Genomic DNA, 19,769 nt, shown 5'->3' with positions numbered 1-19,769 from the left:
TGGGAGTAAGAGTATCTGTAGACAAGGTCTGGTATACACTGTAGAGGGGAGCAGTGTTATTGAGGGCCTTGAACAGAAGAGTCAAGATTTTGTTTTTAGGCTAGAGGAAGCCAGTGGATGGATTGGCAAAGAGGTGCAGAAGATGAAGAGTGACATGTAAGGAAGATCAGCCTGGGTGGCAAAGGCATTCATTAGGGATGGTAAAGGAGATAGATGATAGATAGGGAGACCAGAGAGGATGGAGTTGCAATAGTCAAGGTGAGAGTGGATTAAAATCTTAATTGTATGGCAAATTTTGGAGATGTTTTTTTAAGTGGAAACAGTAGGAATTGGCCAGACTGGATGCAAGGAGTGCAAGAAAGATCTGAGTTAAGCGTGACCCCAAGACATTGGGCATTCAGTGTTCAGATAATAATGATAATAATAATCAACAGTTGTAGAAAGATGGGGGGTAGAGATTTTAGAAGAAGGGGGGGGGGATAAGGAGCTCAGTTATGGAGAGATTTAGCTTAATGTAGTAAGAGGACATCCAAGATGAAATATTAGAAAGACAGTTAGTCACAAGAGTTACCAAGGAAGGGGATAGGTCTGGTGTAGAGAGGTAGATTTGGGTGTCATTAGCATACAAATTATATTGAAACCCATGGGACTTTAATAAGGAACCTAATTATTATGTATAGATTGAGAAGAGAAGGGGACCAAGAACAGAGCCTTGTGATACCTAAACAGAAAGTGGTAAAGTTTTATTGAATCTTTAGCACAAAAAACAGATACAAGAATCACAGCAGAAAGTATTAGTATCTGTCTCTGACAACCCAGAGCACCCCAAAGATGCAGACTCACCCTGAGTTCCTCCGGTTTCCCCACAGGACAGGGTTCAGGTGGAGGTGCCAGGCTATTTCCCACCTGATTGTTTGATTGTGCCTCTTTTTGGCCCAGTTTTTTCACTTTTTTTACACAGGCATACTCATCAGTTACTATGTTCTCAGGGTTGGGAACCTGTAGGTCTTCTATTTCTGCTTGTGATCCCACACTCTCATACAAGGTGCATTGGGGAGACTTGACATTAATTGAAATGTTGGAATAGGTAGCATCTGTTGTAGTGGGGGCACAAGGTATCTGCCACCTGTAGGATATGTGCATTGGATCCATGCTGACCGGTCTAAGGTCTGAAGGAGAATGGAATAGTTAGTTGATAAGTGTATGACAATTAGGCCCTGATGATAAAAAGTACTGCAAGACGGGAAAAATATTACAAAGGGTTCCGCCGTTATGGCGAGAAAGGTGGCAAAATATTCCAAGCTGCCGTCAACATTGTTAATAGACAGCATCACAGAGAGGCATTTTACTATACATCCCAATGGGTGGAGATGCTGGAAGTATATTCTAACCAGCATTGCCACCAACATTGACAATGTATAGTAAAGGATTCCTTTGAAATATAGCACCAAGCCTAATAAATATACCTATTTACCCCAAAACTGCCGCAAGCCGACCACAATCACCTCTACTCTACTTAACCCCACCACAAACACCCCCTAACCTATTAACCCCTACACCGCCACAAGCCCACGGCAAACACCCCTACTCTACTTAAAACCTACACTGACAAAAGCTCACTGTGAACACTCCCTAACCTATTAAACTCTAAACCCCTACACAGCCATAAGCCTACCGCAAACACCCCTACTCTACTTAAAGGGACACTGTATCCACATTTTTCTTTTGTAATTCAGAAAGAGCATGCAATTTTAAGCAACTTTCTAATTTACTCCTATTATCAATTTTTCTTCGTTCTCTTGCTATCATTATTTGAAAAAGAAGGTATCTAAGCTTTTTTTTTGGTTTCAGTACTCTGGACAGCACTTTTTTTATTGGTGGATGGATTTATCCACCAATCAGCAAGGACAACCCAGGTTGTTTACCAAAAATAGGCCGGCATCTAAACTTACATTCTTGCATTTCAAATAAAGATACCAAGAGAATGAAGAAAATTTGATAATAGGAGTAAATTAGAAAGTTGCTTAAAATTTCATGCTCAATCTGAATCATGAAATAAAAATTTGGGGTACAGTGTCCCTTTAACCCCTACACTGCTACAAACCCACCACAATCACCCCTAAGTTACAGATTATAAAAAAATACTAACATTACAAAAAAGAGCACTGCCATTAAGCGATTTATCTCTTTTGCCTTTAAAATAAAAAATCACTATTCTAAAATCAAGTAACCTTTCCCCAAAAAAGCCCATCTTACAAATCCTACTCTAAAAATTGCCCTGATAAGGGCATTACCCTAAATTGATTATACATGAAAAAAAAACCTTATTCTAAAAAAATACTATGCAAAAAAAAATCCCTATGCTAAAAAAAATTGCATTTGTTTGGGCCTTGCCATAAGAATTGCAAAAGAGCTAAATCAATTTAGGGCAATGCCCATTTTTAGGCTAGGAATTCTTTTCCGAATGTTTTTTTTCCAAGTAAAATAGCTTTAATCACTTTAGGACATTGCCCTACCAAATGCCCTTTTTAGAGTAGTGTTTTTAAGATAGGTTTTTTTCTTTTTTTGGGGGGGGGGGGGTACTTTGATTTTATAATAGGGATTTTTTATTTTAGATGTAAAAGCTAAATTGCTTTAGTAGGTTTTAGTGGTAGTATAGGGTTTTTATTTTGGGAGGGCTTTTTTTTAAGGTGACTTTAGTTTTAGGATATGCATAACTGTTTGAGGTTATTTATTTTTGGAAGTCCTTTGTTTTTTTGGTAGTTTTTTATATATATATATATATATATATATATATATATATATATATATATATATATATAGTTTTAGTGTTATTTATTTTCTGTAATTTAGAGGGTGTTAGGTTAGTGGTCTGGGGGGGTTGTTAGCTGTTAGCTAGTTAAATAAGGTAGGGGTAGTTTGCTTTGGGGGGTTGTTATGGTTTAGGGGTTAATAGGTCAGGGGTGGTTAGGTCACTGGGTTATGGCAGATTAAGGGTTAATAGGTTAATAGTGTAGTGGGTTAGGTCATGTAGGGGGTTAATAATTTTGCCTAGCATTACATTTCTATAAAATAATATGCATTTTCATGTATAATGCATATTATTTTAATTATTGTATAGAATTTAAACTTTTTCTTGTTCTCTTTATTATTTGAAACATAAATTTATAATTTAAAATATATATATATATTATCAAAGTCAGAATTAGAAACTTTACATTTTTACATAATGGCATGCAGTTATGTAAAACTAAATGTTTTCCTATAATGACTTTAATAACATAAATATACATATACTGTATATATATTTATGTTTAAAATAATAAAACGGACAAGTAAAAAAAAGCAGTTTAAATTCTAAACTGCTCCTATAGTTGTAATTATAATAGGGAGGGCTTTTTTGTCTTTATTAGCCAGGTATAGACATGACGTAGACTTAGATGTAGGTGTTCTGTGCTAGTTAGCTTGGTGTAACCAGCATTTTTATTGGGATACATCGCCAGTAGTGCAATATATTCCAAGGGCATCCCTGCAGAAACCCTGTGTAGGAACACTTCAAATACGGCGCCCGCTGAAAGTGCCGATAAGTGGCAATGTTGGCAGAGTTTAGGCAAAAGCTGCAATGATTCTCTATGATTTCCTATGGGAGACACATCCCCACTCACCAGCACTTTGCTGGTCTACCCCCTTATTTCCAATATATTGTTAGACCGACGGTTGTCGATGTTTTGAATATCAGGGCCTTAAAGAGAAGCATGGGTACTTAGGTACTCACGGTGGTCTCCTGGTCGGTTTCTTTGGAGCTCATGGAGTTTTGTGTCAGATTTGCTGAGTGAGCGCAGCTGAGTTTGGCGGAGTAGAGACTAAAAGAAACACAGATCAGATGACATTTTAGTGGTCAATATTACTACTGTATGTAACACAACAAAATTACTGAATATACCTGAATGATACAATTAATGGGACATGAGAGTCAAAATTAAACTTTCATGGTTCAGATACAACATGCAATTTTAAGAAACTTTTCAATTTACTTTGTCCTCTTTGTATCATTTGTTGAAAAGCATAGGTCGGTAGGCAATATACTACTGGGGGCCAGCTGAAGATTGGTGGCTACACATACATGTGTATGCCCATTGCCATTGGCTCACCCGATGTGTTAAGCTAGATATCAGTAGCGCATTGCAGCTCTGGAGCTGACTTTAACTATGTGTTTAATTGCTTTGCAGGGCTTAAACACATGTAAGCAATAGTTCAATAATAAAATACTCTTAACACATTAGACCATTTTAATTTTACACTTTTATGTCCATTTAATCAACATTTACATTTAAATGTTTGGAGACAATATCACAGTTCAAACTGTAGCAATTCATACACTGGGAAATTGAAAATACTAAAAATTATGCAAATCAAAAAAGTATAAAAAGTCACAAACCGCATTGTCACATGGTTTAGGATAATCAAAGTAACTATAGGAAAGTCATCATGCTAGCCCAGCAATGGTTCAATGCGCAACATTTTTACATTCACTTTTCATTTTTATTGTGAAATGTTTATTATTGTTTTTATTATATTTCAAAAATACAGGAAATTATATAGATGAGGAAAACATTGTCCTACGTTGTACTTTGTCTTATCAGAGCTTGGATTTCTTTGCAGCAGTGGACTATCTTGATGTAACTACATTTCAGGATCTAAAAGTTAGCTTTACCATGATACAGTCCACCTTCTATCCTTGGTAAATAAAATAGAAATGTACATTTGTGTATTTTGTTTATATCCGAAAGGGGAAGATGGTGGCCACTTGCGGCATTTGGTTCTTTTTGGAACCAGATTTCTTCTTATTAAAGTCCAACATACTAAGAACTGGATTTGCACAGATCTAAGTGTGTTGCGCTTTCACAAGAAGAAATACAGCTCTAAAAAGAGCTGAATACCCTGAGCGGCCGCCATCTTCCATATTTGGATACTAACTAAATACAGAAATGCACGTCTAGTAAAAAAATAAGCAAGTATATATTTGTCTAGGTTTTAAGAGTGTTCACAATATTTTAAGGAATCATTACAATTTATATATATACTGTGTATATATACTGTATATATATATATATATATATATATATATATATATATATATATATATATATATATATGTGTGTATATATATATATATATGTGTGTATATATATATATATATATATATATACAGGTATATGCAAAGTGGTGTTAAACAGTTGAGATTGTAAAAATGACATTATTTATTGTGTATTTTCCTCTAATTTAATTCTGAAATTTGTTGTCTTTCTAAATTCCACTGAGTATTTGGAAAGTAATGTGCGTCACCTTGTTTCTTTTTACCTCTCTTTCCTGCTGAAGACAATTAGGGAAACATATAGGATTGTTAGTAGTAATTATGCAACAGGTTAGTTTGTAAACTCAATTTTATTGACTGATCTATATCTGTGCCCAATTATCCTCAGTAGAGGAGAGAGGTAAATAGATGACTTAATTTCAAACATGGTGGCAGCCATTACTTTATAGAAACTAAACATTTACACTTATAACTTCAACATTTAAACAACTAATACATTTGTTTTAAATACATCTACATATTATTCTAAGGCTAATCTTTGCTTTGAAATCACCATTATGCCTGGCATGTATTTACTGTTTAATATTCCTTTAAGCACCACATTGTAAGTGATCTGTATGCAGAAAAAATAACTTTTCTCCAACATAGGTGTGTCCGGTCCACGGCGTCATCCTTACTTGTGGGATATTCTCTTCCCCAACAGGAATAGGCAAAGAGCCCAGCAAAGCTGGTCACATGATCCCTCCTAGGCTCCGCCTACCCCAGTCATTCTCTTTGCCGTTGCACAGGCAACATCTCCACGGAGATGGTTAAGAGTTTTTTGGTGTTTAAATGTAGTTTTTATCCTTCAATCAAGTGTTTGTTATTTTAAAATAGTGCTGGTATGTACTATTTACTCTGAAACAGAAAAGAGATGAAGATTTCTGTTTGTAAGAGGAAGATGATTTTAGCAAACGTTACTAAAATCGATGGCTGTTTCCACACAGGACTGTTGAGATGAAGTAACTTCAGTTGGGGGAAACAGTTGGCAGACTTTTCTGCTTGAGGTATGACTGGCCACATTTCTAACAAGACTATGTAATGCTGGAAGGCTGTCATTTCCCCTATGGGGACCGGTAAGCCATTTTCTTAGATTAAGTAAAAGAATGAAGGGCTTCATAAGGGCTTAAAAAACTGGTAGACATTTTTCTGGGCTAAAACGATTACTTTGCTAAGCATATTTTGCAGATTATAACTCTAAATAGTTATTATAATCTTGGGGATTGTTTTAAAAAAAACGGCAGGCACTGTATTGGACACCTTTTTCAGATGGGGGCCTTTTCTAGTCATAGGCAGAGCCTCATTTTCGCGCCACTAATGCGCAGTTGTTTTTGGAGAGCAAGGCATGCAGATGCATGTGTGAGGAGCTAAGAACCACTGAAAAAGCTTATAGAAGGCGTCATTTGGTATCGTATTCCCCTCTGGGCTTGGTTGGGTCTCAGCAAAGCAGATTCCTGGGACTGTATAGGGGTTAAATGTAAAAACGGCTCCGGTTCCATTATTTTAAGGGTTAAAGCTTTCAAATTTGGTGTGCAATACTTTTAAGGCTTTAAGACACTGTGGTGAAATTTTGGTGAATTTTGAACAATTCCTTCATACTTTTTCACATATTCAGTAATACAGTGTGTTCAGTTTAAAATTTAAAGTGACAGTAACGGTTTTATTTTAAAACGTTTTTTGTGTTTTGTTGACAAGTTTAAGCCTGTTTAACATGTCTGAACCATCAGATAAGCGATGTTCTATATGTATGAAAACCAAGGTTTCTCCCCATTTAAATTTATGTGATGATTGTGCCATAGTGTCCAAACAAAGTAGGGACAATGATGCCACAGATAATGATATTGCCCAAGATGATTCCTCAAATGAGGGGAGTAAGCATGATACTGCATCATCCCCTTCTGTGTCTACACCAGTCAGTTTTGCCCACACAAGAGGCCCCTAGTACATCTAGTGCGCCAATACTTATTACCATGCAACAATTAACGGCTGTAATGGATAATTCTATTGCAAACATTTTATCCAAAATGCCTACTTATCAGAGAAAGCGCGATTGCTCTGTTTTAAACACTGAAGAGCAAGAGGACGCTGATGATAACTGTTCTGACATACCCTCACACCAATCTGAAGGGGCCAGGAGGGAGGTTTTGTCTGAGGGAGAAATTTCAGATTCAGGAAAAATTTCTCAACAAGCTGAACCTGATGTTGTAACATTTAAATTTAAATTAGAACATCTCCGCGCACTGCTTAAGGAGGTATTATCTACTCTGGATGATTGTGACAATTTGGTCATTCCAGAGAAATTATGTAAGATGGACAAGTTCCTAGAGGTTCCGGTGCCCCCCGATGCTTTTCCTATACCCAAGCGGGTGGCGGACATAGTAAATAAGGAGTGGGAAAGGCCCGGCATACCTTTTGTTCCTCCCCCTATATTTAAAAAATTATTTCCTATAGAAAGGACTTATGGCAGACAGTCCCCAAGGTCGAGGGGGCGGTTTCTACTCTAAACAAACGCACTACTATCCCTATAGAAGATAGTTGTGCTTTCAAAGATCCTATGGATAAAAAATTAGAGGGTTTGCTTAAAAAGATGTTTGTTCAGCAAGGTTACCTTCTACAACCAATTTCATGCATTGTTCCTGTCACTACGGCAGCGTGTTTCTGGTTCGAAGAACTAGAAAAGTCGCTCAATAAAGAATCTTCGTATGAGGAGGTTATGGACAGAGTTCAAGCACTTAAATTGGCTAACTCTTTTATTTTAGATGCCGCTTTGCAATTAGCTAGATTAGCGGCAAAAAATTCAGGGTTTGCTATCGTGGCGCGCAGAGCGCTTTGGCTAAAGTCTTGGTCAGCGGATGTGTCTTCCAAGACAAAATTGCTTAACATCCCTTTCAAGGGTAAAACACTGTTTGGTCCTGATTTGAAAGAGATTATTTCAGACATCACCGGGGGAAAGGGCCACGCCCTCCCTCAGGATAGGTCTTTTAAGGCTAAAAATAAGCCTAATTTTCGTCCCTTTCACAGAAACGGACCAGCCTCTAATTCTACATCCTCTAAGCAAGAGGGTAATACTTCACAACCCAAACCAGCCTGGAGACTGATGCAAGGCTGGAACAAGGGTAAGCAGGCCAAGAAGCCTGCCACTGCTACCAAAACAGCATGAAGGGATGGCCCCCGATCCGGGACCGGATCTGGTGGGGGGCAGACTTTCTCTCTTTGCTCAGGCTTGGGCAAGAGATGTTCAGGATCCTTGGGCACTAGAAATAGTTTCTCAAGGTTATCTCCTAGAATTCAAGGAACTACCCCCAAGGGGAAGGTTCCACAGGTCTCAATTATCTTCAAACCAAATAAAAAGACAGGCATTCTTACATTGTGTAGAAGACCTGTTAAAGATGGGAGTAATTCATCCAGTTCCAATAGGAGAACAAGCGATGGGGTTTTACTCCAACCTGTTCATAGTTCCCAAAAAAGAGGGAACATTCAGACCAATTTTAGATCTCAAGATCCTAAACAAATTTCTCAGGGTTCCATCGTTCAAAATGGAAACCATTCGAACGATCCTTCCCACCATCCAGGAAGGTCAATTTATGACCACGGTGGATTTAAAGAATGCGTACCTACATATTCCTATCCACAAGGAACATCATCAGTTCCTAAGGTTCTCTTTTCTGGACAAGCATTACCAGTTTGTGGCACTTCCATTCGGATTAGCCACTGCTCCGAGAATTTTCACAAAGGTACTAGGGTCCCTTCTAGCGGTTCTAAGGCCAAGGGGCATTGCAGTAGTACCTTACTTGGACGACATCCTGATTCAAGCGTCGTCCCTGTCAAAAGCAAAGGCTCATACGGACATCGTCCTAGCCTTTCTCAGATCTCACGGATGGAAAGTGAACAAGGAAAAAAGTTCTCTGTCCCCGTCAACAAGAGTTCCCTTCTTGGGAACAATAATAGATTCCTTAGAAATGAGGATTTTTCTGACAGAGGTCAGAAAATCAAAAATTCTAAGCTCTTGTCAAGTAATTCATTCTGTTCTTCGTCCTTCCATAGCGCAGTGCATGGAAGTAATAGGATTGATGGTTGCAGCAATGGGCATAGTTCCTTTTGCACGAATTCATCTAAGACCATTACAACTGTGCATGCTCAGACAGTGGAATGGGGATTATACAGACTTGTCTCCGACGATTCAAGTAGATCAAAAGACCAGAGATTCACTCCGTTGGTGGCTGATCCTGGACAACCTGTCACAGGGAATGAGCTTCCGCAGTCCAGAGTGGGTCATTGTCACGACCGACGCCAGTCTGGTGGGCTGGGGCGCGGTCTGGGAACCCCTGAAAGCTCAGGGTCTATGGTCTCGGGAAGAATCTCTTCTCCCGATAAACATTCTGGAACTGAGAGCGATATTCAATGCTCTCAAGGCTTGGCCTCAACTAGCAAAGGCCAAATTCATAAGGTTTCAATCAGACAACATGACGACTGTTGCATATATCAACCATCAGGGGGGAACAAGAAGTTCCCTGGCGATGGAGGAAGTGACCAAGATAATTAAATGGGCGGCGGATCACTCCTGCCACTTATCTGCAATCCACATCCCAGGAGTGGAAAATTGGGAAGCGGATTTTCTGAGTCGTCAGACATTCCATCCGGGGGAGTGGGAACTCCATCCGGAAATCTTTGCCCAAATAACTCAATTATGGGGCATTCCAGACATGGATCTGATGGCCTCTCGTCAGAACTTCAAGGTTCCTTGCTACGGGTCCAGATCCAGGGATCCCAAGGCGACTCTAGTAGATGCACTAGTAGCACCTTGGACCTTCAACCTAGCTTATGTATTCCCACCGTTTCCTCTCATTCCCAGGCTGGTAGCCAGGATCAATCAGGAGAGGGCTTCGGTGATCTTGATAGCTCCTGCGTGGCCACGCAGGACTTGGTATGCAGACCTGGTGAATATGTCATCGGCTCCACCATGGAAGCTACCTTTGAGACAGGACCTTCTTGTTCAAGGTCCATTCGAACATCCGAATCTGGTTTCCCTCCAACTGACGGCTTGGAGATTGAACGCTTGATTTTATCAAAGCGTGGGTTTTCAGATTCTGTAATAGATACTCTGATTCAGGCCAGAAAGCCTGTAACTAGAAAAATTTACCATAAAATATGGAAAAAAATATATCTGTTGGTGTGAATCTAAAGGATTCCCATGGAACAAGATAAAAATTCCTAAGATTCTATCCTTTCTACAAGAAGGTTTGGAGAAAGGATTATCTGCAAGTTCTCTGAAGGGACAGATCTCTGCTTTATCTGTTTTACTTCACAAAAGGCTGGCAGCTGTGCCAGACGTTCAAGCGTTTGTTCAGGCTCTGGTTAGAATCAAGCCTGTTTACAGACCTTTGACTCCTCCCAGGAGTCTAAATCTAGTTCTTTCAGTTCTTCAAGGGGTTCCGTTTGAACCCTTACATTCCGTAGATATTAAGTTATTATCTTGGAAGGTTTTGTTTTTGGTTGCAATTTCTTCTGCTAGAAGAATTTCAGAGTTATCTGCTCTGCAGTGTTCTCCGCCCTATCTGGTGTTCCATGCAGATAAGGTGGTTTTGCGTACTAAGCCTGGTTTTCTTCCGAAAGTTGTTTCCAACAAAAATATTAACCAGGAGATAGTTGTACCTTCTTTGTGTCCGAATCCAGCTTCAAAGAAGGAACGTTTGTTACACAATTTGGACGTAGTCCGTGCTCTAAAATTCTATTTAGAGGCTACTAAAGATTTCAGACAAACATCTTCTTTGTTTGTTGTTTATTCTGGTAAAAGGAGAGGTCAAAAAGCAACTTCTACCTCTCTTTCTTTTTGGCTTAAAAGCATTATCCGATTGGCTTATGAGACTGCCGGACGGCAGCCTCCTGAAAGAATCACAGCTCACTCCACTAGGGCTGTGGCTTCCACATGGGCCTTCAAGAACGAGGCTTCTGTTGACCAGATATGTAAGGCAGCGACTTGGTCTTCACTGCACACTTTTGCCAAATTTTACAAATTTGATATTTTTTCTTCTTCGGAGGCTATTTTTGGGAGAAAGGTTTTGCAAGCCGTGGTGCCTTCCATTTAGGTGACCTGATTTGTTCCCTCCCTTCATCCGTGTCCTAAAGCTTTGGTATTGGTTCCCACAAGTAAGGATGACGCCGTGGACCGGACACACCTATGTTGGAGAAAACAGAATTTATGCTTACCTGATAAATTACTTTCTCCAACGGTGTGTCCGGTCCACGGCCCGCCCTGGTTTTTTAATCAGGTCTGATGAATTATTTTCTCTAACTACAGTCACCACGGTATCATATGGTTTCTCCTATGCATATTTCCTCCTGTACGTCGGTCGAATGACTGGGGTAGGCGGAGCCTAGGAGGGATCATGTGACCAGCTTTGCTGGGCTCTTTGCCATTTCCTGTTGGGGAAGAGAATATCCCACAAGTAAGGATGACGCCGTGGACCGGACACACCGTTGGAGAAAGTAATTTATCAGGTAAGCATAAATTCTGTTTTTTATCATTGTTTTATCACAATTTACAAGGTTTTGTAGAAAAAAAGTAGTAAAAAACACCAAACATAATAGTTTACCAAAAATCATCTTATATAGCAGTGTTTCACAATTCCAATCATCCGGGACCCCTAACAGGACAGGTTTTCATGATATCTGAATGAAATAATCAGCTGATCAGTAACCATGATTACTAACCTGCTCTCACCCATCACCTGATTATTTCACCTGTACTCTAGTTTGGATATCATGAAATTGAGAAAAACAGTTATATAGTATGTCACAAAGTATCAACTATTCATAAACTCAACCAGTTCTCCCATTTATTTGATTCCAGTAATTGTTTATTAGTTCAGAGAAACATGTACAGACACATGACAGATAAAGATTACTGCTTTAAATAAGGGGTCCCAAGTTTGTCTATGTATTGTAGGGGGGCAAAATGGGGAGGTATACTCCATGCACCTGATATTGTTCTATTTGCCTTTGGTTTTGTCAGGTGATCAGTGATGCCATGGCTTTCAAAAGTGGGGTCATTTGCACCATTGTAGAGCTTATTTTAGGGTGTAAGAGTAGCCTTTAAAGGGACAGTAAAGTCAAAATAAAAACTTTCATGATTCAGATAGAGCATGCAATTTTAGACATCTTTCCAATTTACTTGTACTATCTAAGTTTCTTTGTTCTCTTGCAATCCTTTGTTGTAGATAATACATAGATAGGCTCATGAGCAGTAATACGCCACTGGGAGCTAGCTGCTGATTTGTGGTTGTGCATATATGCCTCTTCTTATTGGCTCACTAGATGTGTTCAGCTAGCCCCCAGTAGTGGGTTGCTGCTTTTCCAACTAAAAATACAAAAAAAAAAAATTTGTTGTTTCAAATTTTATGCTTCATCTGAATCATGAAAAAAAAAATCTGGGGCGTCATGTCCCTTTAAAGCCAATAGCACTGCAAAAGACTCCTAGAAGAAAAGTGATTGCCATTTCTATGGCATATAGTGCTCCAGATATGTGCACACTGCAATATATATACTCTTCAACAAAGGATACCAAGATAATAAAGTAAATTTGATAATAAAAGAAAATTGAAAAGTTTTAAAAAATTGTACACTCAATCTGAATCATGAAATAAAATGTTTGAGTTTCGTGTCCCTTTCAATAAGAAAGTGGCAATTGCAAGTTTCCAGTATAATATATTGTGTTTGCTATGTAACCTATTAATGTTCCATTCTATCTACTGTACTTTAGCAACAGCAATTCACATACCACATCCACCAGGGCCACACCGGCAGGATAATTGTTCTGCATCCTCTTCTTCTTCCTGAGGACAATACATCACTGAGTGAGATATATTGTTGTAGTCAAATTATGTTTTACTCTTCCACATTAACAGTTTTCAGGAGCCTCACACACTAACGCGTCCTCATTTATCACACATTATATACACAAACATCTCAAATACACAGATACGCCTCAGTGTTCACAAACTGTGGCTACTTTCTTTTGTCAGCCTCTCCTACTTATATATTATTGGTCTTTTAACTGGAAACAGTCTTTAAAAAGGTCTAGTCAAAATGTTCATTTTCATAATTCAGACAGGGCATACAATTTAAAAAAAAGGTTTCCATTTTACTTCTATTATAAAATTGGTTTAGTCCTATGTTATATTTTGTTGAAGAGATATCTAGATAGGTAGCGTGCATATGTCTAGTGCTAAATGACAGGAAATAGTGCTGCATTCTAGTGCTCTTGCAAATGTATAACGTTGCAAAACTGCTGCTATAAAGTCCCGCAAACACTTACACACTGCTGAACTTACCTTCCTGCATTTCAACATAGGAAACCAAGAAAACAAAGAAAATGAGATAACATAATAGTAAATTGGAAAGTTGTTTAAAACTGTATGTTCTATCTGAATCATGAAAGACAAATTTTGGGTTTTATGTTCCTTGAATTAAAATAATGATCACCCTGAGGAAATGACCAGAGGCTACAATACACTTATGGACACCATAAGGGTAAATCATGTGTTTGGAGTTGTTTTATTTTTTTTATGCGTGGACTATACTACATGGGGCACACTGTTTTAAGATTTGCAAGAGAGCAGAACAGCAGAAGAAGATCACTGTTTTAGAAGAATTCTGCACACACTTTTACATTCCTGGAAGGAACTACTTATAAGTGTCAATTTGCTTGAATACTTGTTTTGATTGGCTGAGTAGAGTGTGATTACTTGGCTAGTACTTTGGAGCGGTTTATGTATGGTGGATGGGGTTTGTGTGAAGATGTATGTGAACATGTTTTCCCTCATTTTTGCTGTCCAAGTAAAAAGTTTGTTAAAAAGTTTTGTTGATGCATCAGATTAAAGCATTTTAAGACTCAGGGGCTGGGATTCTTTTTATTATTAAATTACAGGGTAAGGAGACTAGACCCTATCCCGTGCACGGGCATTGAAGCGAATCACTTGATTGTATGGTAGCGGTGCTGTCACTATATGCATTTATTGTATTAACATTGGTCTGTGACTTGCACGCTATCAGCGTAGATCTTTTATATAGAAATTTTGGAGTGTTCTAAACTGTTTGCTTACTTGGATTTGGATGCTTCACGGATAGCCACATTATGCACAGGTAATAGAGATTTCCTTAGTACAGAGCAGGATAATAAGGAATCAATAACTCTAGAACAAATGAGCAGACAAAAGATTGTGTATGACTTACACTCTGTCACCCTGGCAGAATATTTTAGACAAAAACGGATCCCTAGGGGTCTAAGAAGCCATCTACATCCCACACTATTTAGAGACAATATTGAGTACTGCGACAAATTTGAGGGCATCTTGAATAAATGCTCATATGATATTATTATAACAATTGAATACATCCAGAAACAATTGCCAAAAATGCAACAAGAAATAGATATAGCGGAATTGGCCATTAAGGAACTGAAAACAGAGGTAGAATTCCTTAACTTTAAATCTAAATTAGAAGGAGACTTGACAGCCTTTAGAAAAAGTCTGGAGAGCAAGAAATACAAAAAGTTTCAAAGAGATTTAACTGATTATCAAAACAATAAGGTATACAGGTGGCGTAGCCCAGATTTTGTACCTTTTAGAAGAATGAGGAGAGGACCCCAATTTAACAACTACTCAGGGGAATCCTCTTCGGATAGTGAATTCAGTGACTCCTCTGCCCCTATTCCCATCAGGGGGCACCAGAAACAGAAGAAGAGGCAGAGGAGAGGGGGGAGGAAACATAGGAAACACAGGATATCAGATATCAACGAGACAAAACAGGAGGTAAGGGATGATAACCTTGTGGTCAATATCTCTGGGATAACTATTGATGATGCAGTATTGAAAGTATTACAAAAAGGTTTGTCATTTGTCCCTACAACTTTACCAGATTTTTTCTCTATTGAATGCGATTTACAAAGATTTTTTAGGAATCTAAGATTAAAAAGTTTCTTTGTGAATAAAGATAAGACTTGTAGTGGAGAAGTGGCAAACACTCCTTTTCAATTTCATATTAAGAATATCAAACCCAGAAGTAGGTTTAATCCTCTTCATACCAATGCATCAGTGGAGGCATGCATTACACTGGTAAAAAATGAATTTGAGAAACTTAGAAGAAACTTTAAAAGTAGGGTAAAATTCAATATGACTGCACAAGAAAAGAGTTTGATCGGAGATATTCAGAACCACAAGGAGATAATCCTGAAACCTGCAGATAAGGGCGGGGCGATTGTAATTATGAGTAAAAATAAGTATAATGAGGAGGTGCTACGTCAACTCCAGGATAAAGGATATTATGATACATTAGTTGGGGATCCGACTGGTAGATTGAAAATGAAGATTCAAAGATGAGCCTCTCTCCTCTGACATTATCACTAAGAAACAAGCAAAATTTCTAATGAAAAAGAATCCGATTATCCCCGTCTTCTATGTATTGCCGAAAATCCACAAGAAGTTGGAAGACCCTCCAGGGCGCCTTATTGTGGCAGGCACTGAATCGGTCTTCCAACCCATGGCAATATTTTTAGATCAGCTGATTAGACCTCTTTTGGGCTACTTAATGTCATGTTTACAAGATACTACAGACTTTTTGTGTAAAATTGCATCTCACGTAGTCCCTCAGAATACCTTACTAGTTACAATGGACATCGCAAGCCTCTATACCTCTATCCCTCACCACTTAGGCATTGAGAGTGTGTTCTATTATTTGGACAAAGAAAGATTGTACTCACCAAGTGAGAGACGACTCATTCAGGATCCGTTTGAGATTATACTATATGAGAATTATTTTCTCTTTGAGGACACATTCTATGTCCAAAAGAAAGGGACAGCAATGGGCTCTAATGTAGTGCCTACCTATGCCAACCTGTTTGTTGGCAAATTTGAGGAAGATGTGGTATATAGGGATCAGGGGTATAGTGACCATGTGATGGGTTGGCACAGATATTTTGACAATATTTTCCTTTGTCTGGACAGGCGGATGTGACGAGTTGTTACAATTTGTTTCCCAATTAAATTCGTCCAATGACCATCTTAAATTTACTGTGGAATATAGTGCAGAGAGCGTGAGCTTTCTTGATACGAGAGTTGCTGTAAAAGGGGAAATCCTGAGGTGTGATCTTTTCACGAAGGATACGGATAGGAACAATACATTACATTATGAGAGTTTCCATCCACCAACGCTAATCAAGAATCTACCCCTGAGTCAACTCTTGAGAACCAAACGGATAGTAGATGATCCATTGGTTTGTCAAAAGAGATTAGATGAGATGGTTCAGAAATTTGCAAGTAGAGAGTACTCCAAGGAGATATTGGATATGAACATGGCCAAGGTGGCTGAGATAGAAAGGAGTAGTCTCCTTAAAAAGAAACCCCCCAGCCCAAAACAATTCTCTGTTCCGTTTGTATACCACTATGGTCTCCATAGTAGGAAACTTAAAAATATTATCTTAAAACATTGGCCCTTATTGCGGGAGGATAATCAGGTGGGTAGCATATTTAATGAAATTCCACTCTTTTCATACAAAAGAAATAAAAACTTAAAGGGACATTATACACTCATTTTTTCTTTGCATAAATGTTTTGTAGATGATCTATTTATATAGCCCATAAAGTTGTTTTTGTTTTTTAAAAAATATGTATAGTTTTGCTTATTTTTAAATAACATTGCTCTGATTTTCAGACTCCTAACCAAGCCCCAAAGTTTTATGAGAATACCGTCAGATACCTCTACTCCAGCTTGCTCCTGTTTGTGTAAAGGGTCTTTTCATATGCAAAAGAAGGGGGAGTGTCTTATTTCCCACTTACAGTGGGCTTTCCAGCTACCTTTTCAACAGAGCTAAAATGAGAGCTTCTAAGTAAGTTTTTAAACAGTTTTATACTGGATTTTTATATCAGTATCTGTGCATCTTATTCTTTATAGTAGTGTCTATTACATGCAGTTATATGAAAATGAGTGTATACTGTCCCTTTAAGGGATGACTTAATTAGAGCCAATTTGGGCTCCACAAAGAAACCCAGAGAAATAATGAAGAAAGGCTGTTTTGCCTGTATGAATTGTGTGTTATGCCATTCTATGCAACAAGGGGATTCAATTACTCATCCCCCATTCAGGTAAAAGGATTCTGATTAGATAAAGATTTTCCTGTAATTCTAAATATGTTATTTATGTCGTCAAATGTCCCTGTGGGTTGGCATATGTAGATGAAACCACGCAGTTGGTCAAGGATAGAATACGCAAACACAAGGCAGCGATTGGGAAGGACGACAAGGATGCCCCGGTGGCACACCATTTCACCCGAACTTCCCACAAGAAAAGTCAACTTAGATTCCAGATAGTGGATGCAGTACCCCCACTTCATAGTGGGGGTGACAGACAAAAATTAATATTTAAAAAAGAGGCACAATGGATCAGGAGACTAGATACTTTGACACCCAGGGGTGTATATGTTCGTAAGCATTGTTATGCCAGAGTTCTGCTTGCTCTCAGTGTTCTATCCGATGACGGGGTATGAGAATCGGATAGAACACTGGCATGTCAAGGTCAAGTGCGCATGCGTCAGAATCCCCAGTGACATCAGCAGTATTGTATAATCTGTGACAAGCACACACAAAAGTTTGATCACGGAAAGGACCGCTAACAGTAAATTTTTGGTGTTGCATAGGAATTGTTACAGCTGTAGATCGCCTGCCAGAAGTTTTTACAACCAGCGGTGGTTCTGATGTCCCTACCTTTGCAGCCCTTATACAGTTACTGTACTTGTGGACAAGTGATTATGTATTTTATCCCCATTAGTGAATGGAGTGCATTTAATACTGCCGCTCATAACACCTAGCTGTTCCCTGTATAATTTATTACATTAAAAAGAAACAGCACAGGCGCAAATGGGAAGCCATGACTGCACAATCAAAAGCTAGCGCGGTCACGAAAAAACACTGGCATATGCGTTCTTTTGTTATGGGGCCGTGTTTTACAAATTTGCATAACAAAACTATTGGCTATAAGGTGTGACAAGGAAGTGATGGGTTTGCCAAGGGTGGACCATGAAGGCGTCGAGCACACACTAAAAAAAAAAAAGGCAAAGTTTGAAAATTCTATATAATGTTAATACCGATACCATGACTTTACAATCTATTTTTATATTCATTGCTAATGTTTGCATAGCAATAAAAAAAACTGTGCACATTGGTCCTTTAACCCTTTCGCGATAGGGTAGACAAATTGAAACCAAGCGATCGTGCACACGATCGTGAGATTTCAATTATTGGATCGCGTCTGGGGGGCGTCCCTACAACCCTAGGGACGCCCTCCAGACCGCGAACAAATCCTGAAAGCACAGAAGGCTTCAGGACAGCCGTTAGCTATGACGTTCTATTCCGTCATAACGGCTTTAAAGCCCAGTGTAATTATGACGGAATAGAACGGCATTAAAAGGTTAACTGATAACTGCAAAACAATGCATTGTATACTAACTTTATAACAATGGCTAGCCTTGTTGTATGTGGGCTAAAGCCCAGATTGGCTCCTCCAAATAAGGCAAATTGTGGGTGGAGTTTGGATATTGAAGAATAATTGCAGTAAAAAAGATGTTAATTTGTTGTAAACATGTTAAGACTGGGTGATATCTTATTTTATAGCAGAACAACATATATGTCTTGTAATTACAAGGTGTTTACTGTCCTTTAAAAATGTTCTCCTCTTAAAGGGATACTAAACCCAATTTTTTTTCTTTAATGATTCAGATAGATCATGCAATTTTAAGCAACTGTATAATTTACTCCTAATATCAATTTTTTTTTCTTTCTCTTGCTATCTTTATTTAAAAAGCAGGAATGTAATGTTTAGGAGCCGGACCATTTTTGGTTCAGAACCTGGGTTATGCTTGCTTATTGGTGGCTACATTTAGCCACCAATAAGCAAGCACTATTCAGGGTGCTGAACTTAAAATGGGCTGGCTCTTAAGCTTTACATTCCTACTTTTTAAATAAAGATAGCAAGAGAACGAAGAACAATGGATAATAGGAGTAAATTAGAAAATTGCATGCTTTATCTGAATCATGAAATAAAAAATTTGGGTTTAGTATCCCTTTAAATTTGCTCCCAATTAACCATTTTACCTGCTGGAGTGCATTAAATTCCTGCATTTTCAAATAAAGATACCAAGAGAATGAAGAAAAATTGATAATAGGAGTAAATAAGTTGCTTAACCCCTTAAGGACCAAGTATGTACGTCCTTAAAAAAAAAACAACAGTTAAGAACCAAGGACGTACATAGCATGTCCTCAGTGAAACTGAGCATTGGAAGCGACCGTGATCGCTTCCAGCTGCTCTCAGTGTATTGCAGCGATGCCTTGATATTGAGGCATTGTGCAATACCCTTTAGGCAGCTACCGATGCAGAGCTCTCTGCATCGGCCAGTGATGGTGGCAATCGTTGGTGGCATGAAAGGGCTTGGAGGGAGGTGGGTGGGCGACCCATCGCTGGAGGAAGAGGGCGGGAAGCTGGCCTTAATGGGGCATGAAGGGGGTCGGGAGTAGGTGGGACCGCTACGCCATGCTACGACACCGGCAGTACTGCCAGTACCTAAGATGGCGGCAAATAGGTAGAGGGG

General features: G+C 38.8%; 2 protein-coding genes across 3 annotated transcripts in view; one reads left to right on the top strand and one right to left on the bottom strand.

Moving 5' to 3' along the window:
- ARFRP1 (ADP ribosylation factor related protein 1) overlaps positions 1-19,769 on the top strand; it is a 152,263-nt gene that overhangs the window by 34,643 nt on the left and 97,851 nt on the right. The window lies entirely within an intron of this gene.
- Positions 1-19,769, bottom strand: part of LIME1 (Lck interacting transmembrane adaptor 1) — a 57,193-nt gene that overhangs the window by 4,705 nt on the left and 32,719 nt on the right. For both annotated transcript variants that reach the window (XM_053701998.1, XM_053701921.1), the window contains exons 2-4: positions 12,912-12,966; positions 3,776-3,863; positions 844-1,169 (exon numbers count right to left, since the gene is read on the bottom strand). In XM_053701998.1, coding sequence (XP_053557973.1) covers positions 844-1,169; positions 3,776-3,863; positions 12,912-12,953 — 456 coding nt within the window. In that variant the 5' untranslated portion in view covers positions 12,954-12,966. The remainder of the gene's footprint in view (positions 1-843; positions 1,170-3,775; positions 3,864-12,911; positions 12,967-19,769) is intronic.

The sequence above is a fragment of the Bombina bombina genome, chromosome 1 (genome assembly GCF_027579735.1).
Source record: "Bombina bombina isolate aBomBom1 chromosome 1, aBomBom1.pri, whole genome shotgun sequence".
In the NCBI taxonomy this organism is placed as follows: domain Eukaryota; kingdom Metazoa; phylum Chordata; class Amphibia; order Anura; family Bombinatoridae; genus Bombina; species Bombina bombina.
Note: the sequence above shows the minus strand (reverse complement) of the source record. Positions and strands in the feature narration are given on the sequence as shown.